The sequence below is a fragment of the Taudactylus pleione genome, unplaced genomic scaffold, assembly GCF_031769625.1.
Source record: "Taudactylus pleione unplaced genomic scaffold, aTauple2 ptg000203l, whole genome shotgun sequence".
In the NCBI taxonomy this organism is placed as follows: domain Eukaryota; kingdom Metazoa; phylum Chordata; class Amphibia; order Anura; family Myobatrachidae; genus Taudactylus; species Taudactylus pleione.
In genome coordinates, this window is record NW_028284605.1 from 4,491,753 (window position 1) to 4,505,169 (window position 13,417).

At 43.6% G+C, this 13,417-nt stretch overlaps 1 protein-coding gene across 2 annotated transcripts in view; it reads right to left on the reverse strand.

Moving 5' to 3' along the window:
* EFCAB5 (EF-hand calcium binding domain 5) overlaps positions 1-13,417 on the reverse strand; it is a 75,077-nt gene that overhangs the window by 14,060 nt on the left and 47,600 nt on the right. Inside the window, exons 17-19 of one of the 2 annotated variants that reach the window (XM_088477800.1) lie at positions 11,950-12,056; positions 4,480-4,736; positions 484-713 (exon numbers count right to left, since the gene is read on the reverse strand). In XM_088477800.1, the coding sequence (XP_088333926.1) occupies positions 484-713; positions 4,480-4,736; positions 11,950-12,056 (594 nt within the window). The remainder of the gene's footprint in view (positions 1-483; positions 714-4,479; positions 4,737-11,949; positions 12,057-13,417) is intronic. The other variant, XM_088477801.1, reaches the window with a different exon arrangement.

The following is a 13,417-nucleotide window of genomic DNA, read 5'->3' on the forward strand; positions in this document are numbered from 1 at the left end:
AAGGGGTATATATCTCTATTCTGTGTAGGGATGAAGCAACCAAAAACACTGCCTGCGGGGGACTTCGCAGGGACAGCGGTTAATGAATGTGTTTACTGAATAGCGGGGAAAATAATAAAAAAATATATATTGTGTCACTGTTGTCCAAAAATATTTGGGTCAATATCGATACTGTTGCTGAATAGAGCCCTTAGAGAGATGCTCACTGATTTGCACACCACATGGCAGCATCTGCAGAAATGCCAATGTTTGCACCTCCTAATGATATAAAGATGGAGGAAATAGGGAAGACTGTGAACATTCCTTGCTGAATTAAGCACATGTTTCTGATTTAGCAGTAACACACAAATTTAGCTTTTTATTTGTGGGATCAGATTGTTTCATTTAGATAAGGAGTGAAGAGGGTGTTTGCACGAGGGCACACAGCAGTAAGGCTGTCTATGTGTAAAATGTATGCTGTTCTAGACTTCACAATTGACCTACCAGTTTGCATTGATTCCAGCTCTGAATCTCCTCTGATTCATCCCAGGCTGGGCAAAAAAAAAGCAGCACAGCCTTGAGGATACTGTGTACCATTACGGGGGGCTCCTTATAGCTCTTCAGTTCAGCAAATGACTGGTGGTCCAGCTTGCTGACGCACTGTCTCAGATCTTGTAGCATGAAGCGATGAAATAGGACACCCACTCTCCTCTGTCTTGACACTTTTTCTGCCTCTGCAATCACAAAGCAGGGAGAACAGTCACCTGAGACACTGCACAAAGGGCCTAATTCTGAGTTGTACGTTTCTGCCGCTGCAGCTGTGATCCCGTACACAGGGCTGTACAAAAATTTGCAAATGATGCAGCCTCCGGGGTATGTATTGAGACCCTAGCCGGCATCTTTGCAAATCCAAGTGTCAACGTATAAAGACACAGCATCTGTTGCAGATTATTCGATGGTCGCGCAGAATGGGCGCGGGAGCTGATGCGATGGAGCCATGTATAGTGCGTATGAAATCGCAGACTCAGGGTGTTACCCGCCCCCAAAAAGGTCGCGGCACATCTACATTTTTACCTGACACTCCCCTTTACCACCCCAAACTGTGATTGACTGTCAATCACACTGAAAATACATAGTTGCTGCAAGTGACCACGGTAATTTACCTTGACGCATGCGCACTGTGACTCAGGGGCATACGCATATGACCTATAATCGCTCAGCTGCAGAAACATTGGCATAGCGTACAACGCTGAATCAGACCCAAAGCCCATTATTCACAAGTTATTTCACTTATTTGCTTTTATATTGAAGTGTGTCTTTTTCTTGATTTTATTTTAATGATCATGTAATATTTTCAATTTGAGCCATGGGAAAGGATTTAGCATGCTATGGGGTAAATTTACTAAGATTCGAGATTGTCCCGATTTACAATTCGTTTAATATCGCTGGACCTCGCCAGAACTCAGGTGATTTTTTCACTTTTTAACTCTCAAATTTACCAACAGACGATTTGTGCAAAATCGAGTTGGCCGATGGTGAAGCAGAACAAGATATCTCCCCCGAGTAGCACGTTTTGAAGGAGATTACTCACCCGAGTGTTCTCTCTGCCTAACTCTCCCGAGCAAGCAGCCTGTACATATCAGTGAGATATGTGTAAGCCTCTTGTGTTGTACCTGTAAAAAAACGGGTTAAATTATTTTAAAAAAATGATGTAGAGTCCCCCCCAAAAAACATAACTAGCCCTGGACTTGTCAGCCAGTCCAGGTTTCCGAAAATTACGGGGAACAAAACGAGTAGGGTTCTACTGTAATTTAAGAACCCGCACCAGGCTGCAGGGCCAGTCCTGGTTTTAAATATAGGGGGAAAAAATTGCGTAGGGGTCCCCCTATATTTAAAACCAGCACCAGACCCAAACCGACTGAGGTGTAGTGCCTCGTGGGTCCCAGCCAGTGAGTGGCCGCTACATGTAAAGCGGCCGCTGATTGGCTAGCGGTCCGTGAGAAATTAGTCGATTTTGGTCATCTGTCATTTCGCGAGGTGTAAATATATGTAACAGCATATACTTACAAATGTTCGGCATGGTTCGTGTAAGTCGGTTTGTTGTTTTGACAGGACCCTGGATGAAACGGAGAGCAGTGCCAGGATGCAGGGGAGTATAGGATTTTTTTTGCAGGTACTTCCACATGGATTTCTACATTCGACAAGTGGACTGACTGGCTGGTACAGGTAAGTATATGTGATTCAGGCATGTGTGTAGTAAATTTATATTATATTGGGTGTTGGCCACCTGCTGGCACATGTAGTTCCACAAGTGCCAAAGGGCAGGCATGCTGGCACCTGTAGTTCCACTGTAAAATACAATAGTTTACTTCTATTTTACACTTATTACTCCTGTACCCAGAGCCCGGGGCTTCAGATCAAGCCTGGGGTTTCGGGAGAGGGGGGACCCCTTTTTTTGGGGGTCCCCACCTCCCCTGAGATCCCTGGTTTGGTCTGACCAGCTTGGGTGAGAATGCTTTGGCCATAGAGACCTGATAATAGGGTCTCCTGGCTGTGGCATTACACCCCGTTCAGTTTGGGTCTGGTGCTGGTTTTAAATATAGGGGGTCCCCTACGCATCCCCCCCCCCTATTTTTAAAACCAGGACTGGCCCTACAACCTGGTGCTGGTTCCTAAATTACGGTGGAACCCGACTCGTTTTGTTCCCCGTAATTTTCTGAACCTGGACTGGCTGACAAGTCCGGGGCTGGTAATGCTTTTGGGGGACGACTCTACATCATTTAAATAAAAAATTAACCCTATTTTAACTATTTGCAGGCAGAAATATATACCAAATCACAATGATTTGTGTATGTTTCTGCCAAACTCGCAGCTCAGGAAGTTGAGAGTTTGAAAAGTCAGTTTGGCAGAGAGTTTGCTCCAATCTCACCCGAGCTTGTCATCCCGATTCTTGGTAAATTTGAGAGCTGTATACTGTATTTTTGGTGAAAAGTACTTTCGGAGATGTCACGATGGTGAGTTGATTTGAGTTTGCCATCTCACCCGAGTTTTACGAGTGAGAACAGAGAAATCTCTCTCAAACTCACCCGACTTTAGTAAATTTGCGAGATGAAAAACATGCCTAAACTCACCCGAGATTGTCATCTCGACCAATCTCAAATCTTAGTAAATTCACCCCATGTCTCTAATATACATACAGATACTAATAGTTTAAGCACATGAATGCATACAGTACTCTCTACCTTTGCCTGTAAAGCTGGGTACACGCTATACAATATATTGGCCAATCTCGTGATCCGCAATGGATCACAATGACAATCATATATTCCACCCAATTCAGAGTCCTATACTTTTAATGGGACTGCTTCTGGTTGCAGTTTGATGGAGCAGTGCATTGCCAGGAGTAAAGGCAGTCATATATGAGGCTAAACTAATCAGTATTTTAGGAGGAGAACTGATGAGCTTATATTACTGAAGGGCTGGTTCTAAAGTGGTAGGAAGCTGGACTTTGATGTGACATTTAGACTATTGCACAGTGCACATCTTAAGATTTTTCTGCCTTTCTGCACACCCACAGGGCTGTAACTAGTGCTGAAGCCCAGGGTGCAGGGCCTAGGTGGCGGTTCCGTTGGTGCCTCGTGGCACCTGCATTTGACTGTTGCTCAGCTTCTTCCTGGTCCCATTGGCTTTGCCCACTCATCTTGACATCACAACATCACATGTTCGCCCTGCTACGGCCCTGCACACACAGTTGCATTTCTTCTTTGCAGAGTTGTAGCCGGAGATCTCAGTGGGCTAATCTGTGCTGGTGGGTGTATCTGTGGGCACTGGTGTGAAACAAAGGTGTTTTACAGCGTGCATCCAAAATACAGATGTGTCCAAAAATACAGCCATAGGGCCAAATTTGCCATGCCATGGACTCTGAGATTTAGCCACGCCATGTTATTTTTCTTCAAATTTGCTACTTTAATCTGTTACTTTATATAAATAATTTTGCAGCAAAAAAAATAGGGAACTTAACCAATCGCTACTCATGGCGGAGCGTCTTAGCCGTGCTAAGCATCTTGTGGCAAATGAAGCAAAAAAGGAAAGCTGTATGAGGACACATCTGTACTTCATAAGTGTGGCCTTTTGTGCTTTAGGGGCCTATTCATGAATAATCCCCTTAAAAACATAATTAAAATGTATCGTGAAGCTAGGACTTGAAGAAGAGAGGTGAGAAAATTCTAATAATAAGGATAATGGCGCCCTCTAGTGGTAAACATCATAATGGATATGTTATCAGGCAGCTGTTTGATTGAAGCTACCTTCAATTCATGTTTACATAAGATGCACGCAATTAAGAGGCTCATGTTTATTTTGGGGGTGAAACAACTAGTTTGAATAGTTATTATTCATCACTCTTATACAATTTATTAAGTTCAGCAATAGCTATTTAAATCCAAGCATAAACCCTATAAACACACTTGTAATGTAATTACTGAATGGGAAAAATGTTACCTAAGACAGCTTTTTTCGGGATGTCCCGAATTAGTTGTTCCTCCAGAATCTCATAACAGGCTTCCTGTAACATCTGCAGCATTTTCTGTAAATCCTGATACTCGTGAGCTGGCAATTCCCTGCAGGGACCAGTGTTCAGGTCCAACACTCCAAGAGTTCTCCCTGTTGGGTCACGGATTGGTACAGCAATATGGTGCTCTCCATAGGCCTCAGTTGTAATAACCTCTGAGCTATCTGCACACTTGAAGAGATAATCCCTGTACAAATAACCAGCAGGTAATACTTTTAATCATAGAACATAATGATATTGACATGCAGTGATAATTTAATAAAGTCTAGCACTTAACCTAAAATTGAAATGGATGCAATTTGCGTAACGGCTCTGCAAGCAGCAAGTTGTCATCTATGAGGGATATATTTTACCATGCAACCCCGCCAGCGACTCCCTCTTCTTGCTGACATGGGACTGGATTGCGACTGGAGGCGTGGTTTCACGGACAAAATCGCAGCACACAATAAAGACATTTTGAAGTTATTTTTTTTCCAACAACACTTCCAAAAATATATGCAGGCTTCCCCTTCCCTAATGGTGCATGAATCAATGTTTATTTGTGAAAAATGAGGGTTACTTAGTGTCAAATTATTTTTTAAGCACTGCTCCTGCAATTTTACTGAATTTAAATAATGGGTGTGTTTTTCACAGTTGCGAGGAAGCAGTCGTCATTCATAGCTTCTCAGTGATTACTATCAATTTTACACTTACACCAGGGTCTGAGCTGACGCAGCTCAGACCCATTAAGGAGGCTGTTTTGAGATTTTTTGGCAGCCATGTTTGTCTTAACTTGAGACTACAGCATACAGTCAGGTGCATAAATATTGGGAAATTGACAGAATTTTCATATTTTGGCCTCTATTCACCACCACAATGGCTTTGAAATGAAACAAACAAGATGTGCTTTAACTGCAGACTTTCAGATTTAATTTGAGGGTAATTACATCCAAATCAGGTGAACGGTGTAGGAATTACAACGGTTTCTATATGTGCCTCCCACTTTTTAAGGGGCCAAAAGTAATGGGACAAACTAAACAATCCTAAATATAAATTTCACTTTTTAATACGTTGTTGCAAATCCTTTGCAGGCAATTACAGCCTGAAGTCTGGAACGCATAGACATCACCAGACGCTGGGTTTCATCCCTGGTGATGCTCTGCCAGGCCTCTACTGCAAATGTCTTCAGTTCCTGCTTGTTCTTGGGGCATTTTCCCTTCAGTTTTGTCTTCATCAAATGAAATGCATGCTCAATCGGATTCAGGTCAGTGGCTTGACTTGGCCATTGCATAACATTCCACTTTTTTGCCTTAAAAAACTCTTTGGTTGCTTTTGCAGTATGCTTCGGGTCATTGTCCATCTGCACTGTGAAGCGCCGTCCAATGAGTTCTGAAGCATTTGACTGAATATGAGCATATAATATTGCCCGAAACACTTCAGAATTCATTCTGCTGCTTTTGTCAGCAGTCACATCATCAATAAATACAAGGGAACCAGTTCCATTGGCAGCCGTACATGCCCACGCCATGACACTACCACCACCATGCTTCACTGATGAGTTGGTATGTTTTGGATCATGAGCAGTTCCTTTCCTTCTCCATACTCTTCTCTTCCCATCACTCTAGTACAAGTTGATCTTTGTCTCATCTGTCCATAGGATGTTGTTCCAGAACTGTAATGGCTTTTTAGATGTTGTTTGGCAAACTCTAATCTGGTCTTCCTGTTTTTGTGGCTCACCAATGGTTTACATCTTGTGGTGAACCCTCTATATTCACTCTTGTGAAGTCTTCTCTTGATTGTTGACTTTGACACATATACACCTACCTCCTGGAGAGTGTTCTTGATTTGGCCAACTGTTGTGAAGGGGTTTTTCTTCACCAGGGAAATAATTCTTCTGTCATCCACAGTTGTTTTCCGTGGTCTTTCGTGTCTTTTGGTGTTGCTGAGCTCTCCGGTGCGTTCTTTCTTTTTAAGAATGTTCCAAACAGTTGATTTGGCCACACCTAATGTTTTTGCTATCTCTCTGATGGGTTTGTTTTGATTTTTCAGCCTAATGATGGCTTGCTTCACTGATAGTGACAGCTCTTTGGATCTCATATTGAGAGTCGACAGCAACTGATTCCAAATGCAAATGTCACACCTAGAGTCAACTCCAGACCTTTTACCTGCTTAATTGATAATTAAATAACGAGGGAATTGCCCACACCTGTCCATGAAGTAGCTTTTGAGTTGATAGTCCCATTACTTATGGCCCCTTAAAAAGTGGGAGGCACATATAGAAACCGTTGTAATTTCTACACCGTTCACCTGATTTGGATGTAATTACCCTCAAATTAAATCTGAAAGTCTGCAGTTAAAGCACATCTTGTTTGTTTAATTTCAAAGCCATTGTGGTGGTGAATAGAGGCCAAAATATGAATATTCTGTCAATTTCCCAATATTTATGCACCTGACTGTACTTGCCAACTCTTCCTGATTGTCATGTAGACCCCCTGAAATAGTAGCAATCTCCCTGACTCCCTGAAGATCTAGCAATCTCCCTGATTCCACCTTACTCCTGTTATGAAGCTATTATATATAAAAGAAAAAAAATCATTGATATATACATTCAAATGGGATCATTAGTATAATTTCCCTGCATCTGGTTGTAAGGCACAATGATCCCTATGTCTACATGTATTTTCTGAAAAGTGCTGCCCCCTCCATACTACATACCTTTTCTACTCCTGGAAGAGGGACACTTCATGCGCCGGAGACGTGCGTGCCCGAAAAGGGAGCGGGGCTTCGCTAGAAGGAGCATGGCTTCTCAGGAACGGGACGGAGCCTCGCGGCAACCCCCGTTTGTGTCATTATGGGGGGGCGTGCCCCCAGGCTCTCCCTACACAGGTGAACACCTTCTGCACACCCGCTGCTCTGCTATGCAGAGCAGAGGTATTTGCTCTCCCCAACTTCCCCCCCACCGTGGACACTGCGCCCGTGGGTGGGACATCGGGACAGTCCCAGAAAAATTGGACTGTCCCACCTAATGCTGGACAGTTGGGAGGTACGATACTATACAGTGCACACTTGTTGCATTCACATTGATGTCCACTTTGTGCGACTTCAATTCCTAAGCGCAAAAATGCAGAATACGAAAAGATGCACATGTGTAGTCCAAATAATTCATCATCTGAGACTGAAAAAAAGGGGGGTATCCAATTAGGCGTGGTAAATTACCGCGGCTAATTACCTCGCCCGGGGCTATCCAATTAGCCCAGAAGCCGGCACTTATTAGGGATTTTGTTTTGTGTGCCTCAGGCAGGCAAAACAAAATCCCTGATAAGAAGGTGTTTTTCTCCCGATCGCGGCAGAGAAAATACATGGGTCCACGACTTTTCTCGGATCCTATGTATTTTCGTGTGAAAAACAAAACATTTTCAGCCGTAATAAACGGGGTTTAACTGGATAGCACGATAAAATAATCTGCGAAAAATACCCGAACATCGGCAAAAAGACCCCCATTTTTTTACGGGCGAAAATTTTTTTGAGCTCATTGGATACCCCCCAAAGTCTGAAATGGCACTTGTGATTGTCTCTGAATAAGGCTTACTATACTGAGTAGCACCTACTTTAGAATAACTATGAGCACAATTTTGCTGCTCTCTTTTTACGTGTAATTCCCTGCCGTAATTTGACCTTAACTCTAAATGCCCTCTAACATTCATACTAAAAGGCTTAAATTACATATTGGGGCCCATTTATCATTCAATATTTGAGGTAAAATCCCCGAAAACACCTGTTTTTGGGGGTTTACTTCAAATATTAAGTATCCCCCAGATGTATGAAGGAGGGACCGCTGGCAGCCTTCTCCCCCATAGGTTTCTATGGGGGATGCGATGCTGCCAAATGTACCAATATCGGGAAAGCTTTTTAGCGGATATTAGCCTGAAACCCTAATTATACCGTAACTGCTGCCTAAAGTCCCCATACATCTGCGACGGATCGCTGCGATATTGTGATCGGATTGGAAACGCTGATCTGCCAGTCGGAAATGCAGACCTGCGGCCATCGATTTTCTGCGATCCGTCGCAGGATCAGTGAAATTCTACATGTTAAATTTCACCGATCTGCCAATCACGATAATTTTTTGATCGTGATCAGCATATCTGTGACATCCAACATGTTGGATATCACCGACCCTGCGATGCCGGTTTGCAGGATCGCTACATCGCAGCAATCCGTTGCAGATGTTTGGGGGCCTTAACTCTAACCCAAACACTAAAATGGACTGTAAGCATTCTGAGCGTTGACATTCAAGTGTAACTTGTGGATGATAACAGTCTGGGAACTGTTCAGGATAGCAGTAACTGCACAGGCTTTGCAAGCTGGATCTGGAGATGATTAGCAGTCTGGGACTGCATAGGATTGCATAGGTTAACTGCACTGACTTGTTGGCTAGAGCTGAAGATGATTAGCAGTCTGGAAACTGCACAGGCTTGCAGTAGTACCTGTGCAGGGTTTGCAGGCTGAAGCTGAACAGGCTTAGCAGTCTGGAGTCTTCACACGACAGCAGTAGTAACTGCAGAGGGTTTGCAAACTGGAACTACAGAAAATTAGCAGTCTGGAAACTGCACTGGAAACTCAGGAGCCAAACAGTCATTCCACTAGGGACAGAAGTTGGGCTGGCAACTATCTGCCAGCACTTGCAAGTTCATTTAGGGCGCCTTCACAGATTCACCTATGTGACTCGATGACTGAATTATGTCATAGCAAGATGGTTCTGGTACATGACAATGTGGTAAAAGTCAAGTATACAGTATGGTCAGCATTATAAGGAGCAGACACAAGTGTAGTCGGGAGTCATAGCAAAGTTTAGTATGCAAGAGGTCAAACTGAAGCGGGGTGTATAGTAGAGATTCAAAATATCATTGGCAATCACCTAGCACTGAATGCTACTGTAAGTCTGACACTACTTTACAGTGCTAGGAGGTGGGAATCCGAGACCGCAAGAGACTACTGGCAACCTGTTCATCGAAGTATGATTTTAGCAATGCAGGGGTGGGCTAAGTTTTACTTCTTTGAAGCCTGTGGACAAGTTTACTTAATATATGCAACTCAAACTCTTACTCACCTTGTATTAATGACATACAGTACAAGGATAGGAAAAGTACACTGGGTAATCAATGAATGGAGCAATATACACAGGGAATGGCCAGGAATCTTTACTTATGAGTCCTAGTAACCAAATCACTGTACACAACACTCAAAATGAGTTTTATGTATACCATAGGTCAGTTACACCATAATAGTGACAACATCATGAATTTCCTTATGGGAAGAGAAGCTGAAAGAGATTACAAGTAGATCTGACACAGATAATAGCGTTAAGATACAATTTACACCGAATCTGTCTGTTCTGACAGTAGAAGTGTCAGGAGACAGGCTCCCTTGGTTCAAAAACATCATCTTTGTATCTAGGCCTTATATACTCATACATTTTGTAATATACATATTTGAAATGTTTATACTTGGAATCTATTCAGTTTTTTTAGGGAAATGGCTGGGATTTCTATAAATGGATTAAAACATCCGGGAGACTTGTGATTTTTGGGGGGTTCTCCTGTACTCCTGTGAGAGCAGTGCACCCTTTCAGATCCTGCCCACTTTCCTGATGAAGTGTTGGGACAGTGGCAGGGTGATGATGTGAATCGTGGAACTACAGTACACCCCTTGCACTTGCCATCTGGATCTCCCCTACTGGATAATCCGCTTTAAGATGTGTAATGGTACTTAAAATAAAAATACACTTATTTCACTCTGATACAAAAGGAAAGTCCTATCTTTCCCCCCAAGATGTGACATTTAGTAGTGTATATACCGTGCAGGTATAAAACTTGTGAAATGCGGTCTTGTCATGGACATATAAATGACGCCCGTTCATGAAGGGGTTAAATGTTTATAGTGCATATTAGATGTCTGGCTTTCCATAGGTCTTCAATAACAATGCACAATTCCCAGCTGCCAGACTATGACGTGGAACCAGGGCAATCACTTTACTTTCATCTTTATACACATGACAACAGCTTGTGTGACACTTTTCTATTAATAGTTTCATTATCACAACATATTAAAAAACTAATAAACATATCTTCATTTTTAAAGACTGCTGGTAATCCTGAATTGTGATGTATAAATGTTAAGCTATTTATTGTTTTACAGCCTGCAGTAACCATAATCGTTCACAAGAAGGTGCTGATGATATGAGACTTTAGTTACTTACTGCAAAGCACACCTGTCACCCTATAAATATAGGGCATTTTCACTAGCAAGTTGTTGAGAACTAGAATTTACACATTTCCAAGTAACTTTAATTGCATTTTGTACATTCTTTTGTGTCTATATTACATAGATGGATGTAGGCATGGTCTGTGATGCGTCTTCGGCCTCAGCGGATCTGAGAAGTTATGTTAATCCAGCAGGAGGCATTTTTTGTCAAAAAGACGCCAACTGCCAGCAGCATCAGCTCACCATCGCGACCATCAGCTGAACCATTGGACTTGTGCGCAACCCTAAAGTTGCTCAGAATGTCCAGCTGCCGAGGCCAGTGAAGCTGCATCCCATAAAGTCACAGGCGTTACTGCAGCAAGAGATGCACAGGTGGTCGCAGTAGCATGTGACTGTGAGTCAGTCCTTATTTATTATCCTGAAGTGTATATTGCACAGCGCTCCAAAATTTTCTTTTTGGAAAAAAACAATTATTAACATTTTCCAATTTCAACTTGTTTTCCTGCCTGTTTTTAAACTTAGACAAAACATAGGGGTTGATTTATCAAGCAGTGAGAAGAGTGGAGAAGCGGACCAGTGGAGAAGTTGCCCATAGCAACCAATCAGCTTTGAGGAAGCAGTTATCGGGATGCGGTCAATATCCTGACCGGATACACTTGTCAGAATCCCAGCGCCAGCATCCCGATCGCCAGAATCCTGAAGGTAATTAGGGGCATTGGGGGGAGGGTTAGCGTTAGGGTTAGGCACTAGGGGGGAGGGTTAGGGTGCAGGGATGGGAAGGTTAGGTTTAGGCACTAGGGGGGAGGTTAGGGTCAGGTATCGGGGAAGGAGGGTTAGGGTAGGGAGAGGAGAAGGGTTAGAATACTGACCGACAGGTATGCAGTCGGGAAGCCGGCAGACCTAATCCCGACAGCCGGCTTCCCGACTGCTTAATCCCGGCGAGGGTTAAATAACAGGCGTCTAAATCTAGACGCTTGTCATTTTACCGACGCCGGGAGACCGGCACCCAGCATCCCGATCGAAATTACATTTTACATAAATTATTTTCTTTGAGAAGGACTTTATTACTTTAATTACTTAAGATAACATTGCTGGCCTCCTGGTGGTTACAGAAATCCCTCAGTTCCCAAGCAACTCCTGCACCTAAAGCCACTGACCTGAAGAGGTTATCCCGTCTGCGCAGTGTGGCTGGAGAGGTGTAGATATCAGACACCCCAGTGTTATTATCTGTGTGCATCATGTTCCGAAAGACATATCCCTGTGCCTAAAGGTGTAACAAATGTAATATTATACATGTATTCACAAACACAGCAATTTCTATTAAGTGAGATAATGCAGCGTTTGCATCAGTAAATACACCATAATGTAGAATTTGTTCTCCCCGCATGCTCACGCTACTCTGTCCTACAGTCATATTATTGGGGGAAAATACAGTATATGGTTGGTGCGTAAAATAAATAAGGAAATGTGAAACAACAAGACGGATCTTTGCTGAGTATTTCTATAGGCATGTGCTTAGTCTGCCTATTAGGTAAGTACCACTCTGCTGCCTGCCTTATTCCAAGTCATCTTTCCCAGACCAGTGCAGGCCAAATTGTTCTACATGTAGGGCCAAATGTATTTTGGGCTGGAAGGCTGGATTACACACATGGGCATTTGGTTATGTCCGTGGTGTAAGGTAGGAATGGATATACGTAGTGTGCTGCACTGAAAAAAGACTTACTTAGCACACCATGGGCAGTGTCATATAAATGTATATGAAAGGGCAAAACAGTTAACAGTATGCACAGCAGAACAATACCCATCCATGCCCACCCCATACAGAGCTCTGCCCATCTGATTAGTCATGCTTGGATGCAGCAGAAACAGCAGAATGCCTATCACATATAGACTGTGTTCACTAGCATAAACAATCTGATTAACAATACGTCCTATACACACACCACATATAAAGACATGCACAGCATAAATGCCACATTGTCAACCACATACAGTCCTGTGACCACAGTCCCATGGCCACCACATATACCCAGTGCTATGAAAAACTGACTATTCCAGGAACAGTCCCAATCGTATACAGCCCTGTGCCCAGCACACCACAGTCCCATGGCCACCACATATATCCAGGGCTATGATTCCAGGAACAGTCCCAACCATACACAGCCCTGTGCCCAGCAGACCACAGTCCCATGGCCACCACATATACCCAGGGCTATGATTCCAGGAACAGTCCCAATCGTATACAACTCTGTGCCCAGCACACCACAGTCCCATGGCCACCACCTATACCCAGGGCTATGATTCCAGGAACAGTCCCAATCGTATACAACTCTGTGCCCAGCACACCACAGTCCCATGGCCACCACATATACCCAGGGCCATGATTCCAGGAACAGTCCCAACCGTATACAGCTCTGTGCCCAGCACACCACAGTCCCATGGCCACCACCTATACCCAGTGCTATGATTCCAGGAACAGTCCCAATCGTACACAGCTCTGTGCCCAGCACACCACAGTCCCATGGCCACCACATATACTCAGGGCTATGATTCCAGGAACAGTCCCAACCATACACAGCCCTGTGCCCAGCACACCACAGTCCCATGGCCACCACATATACCCAG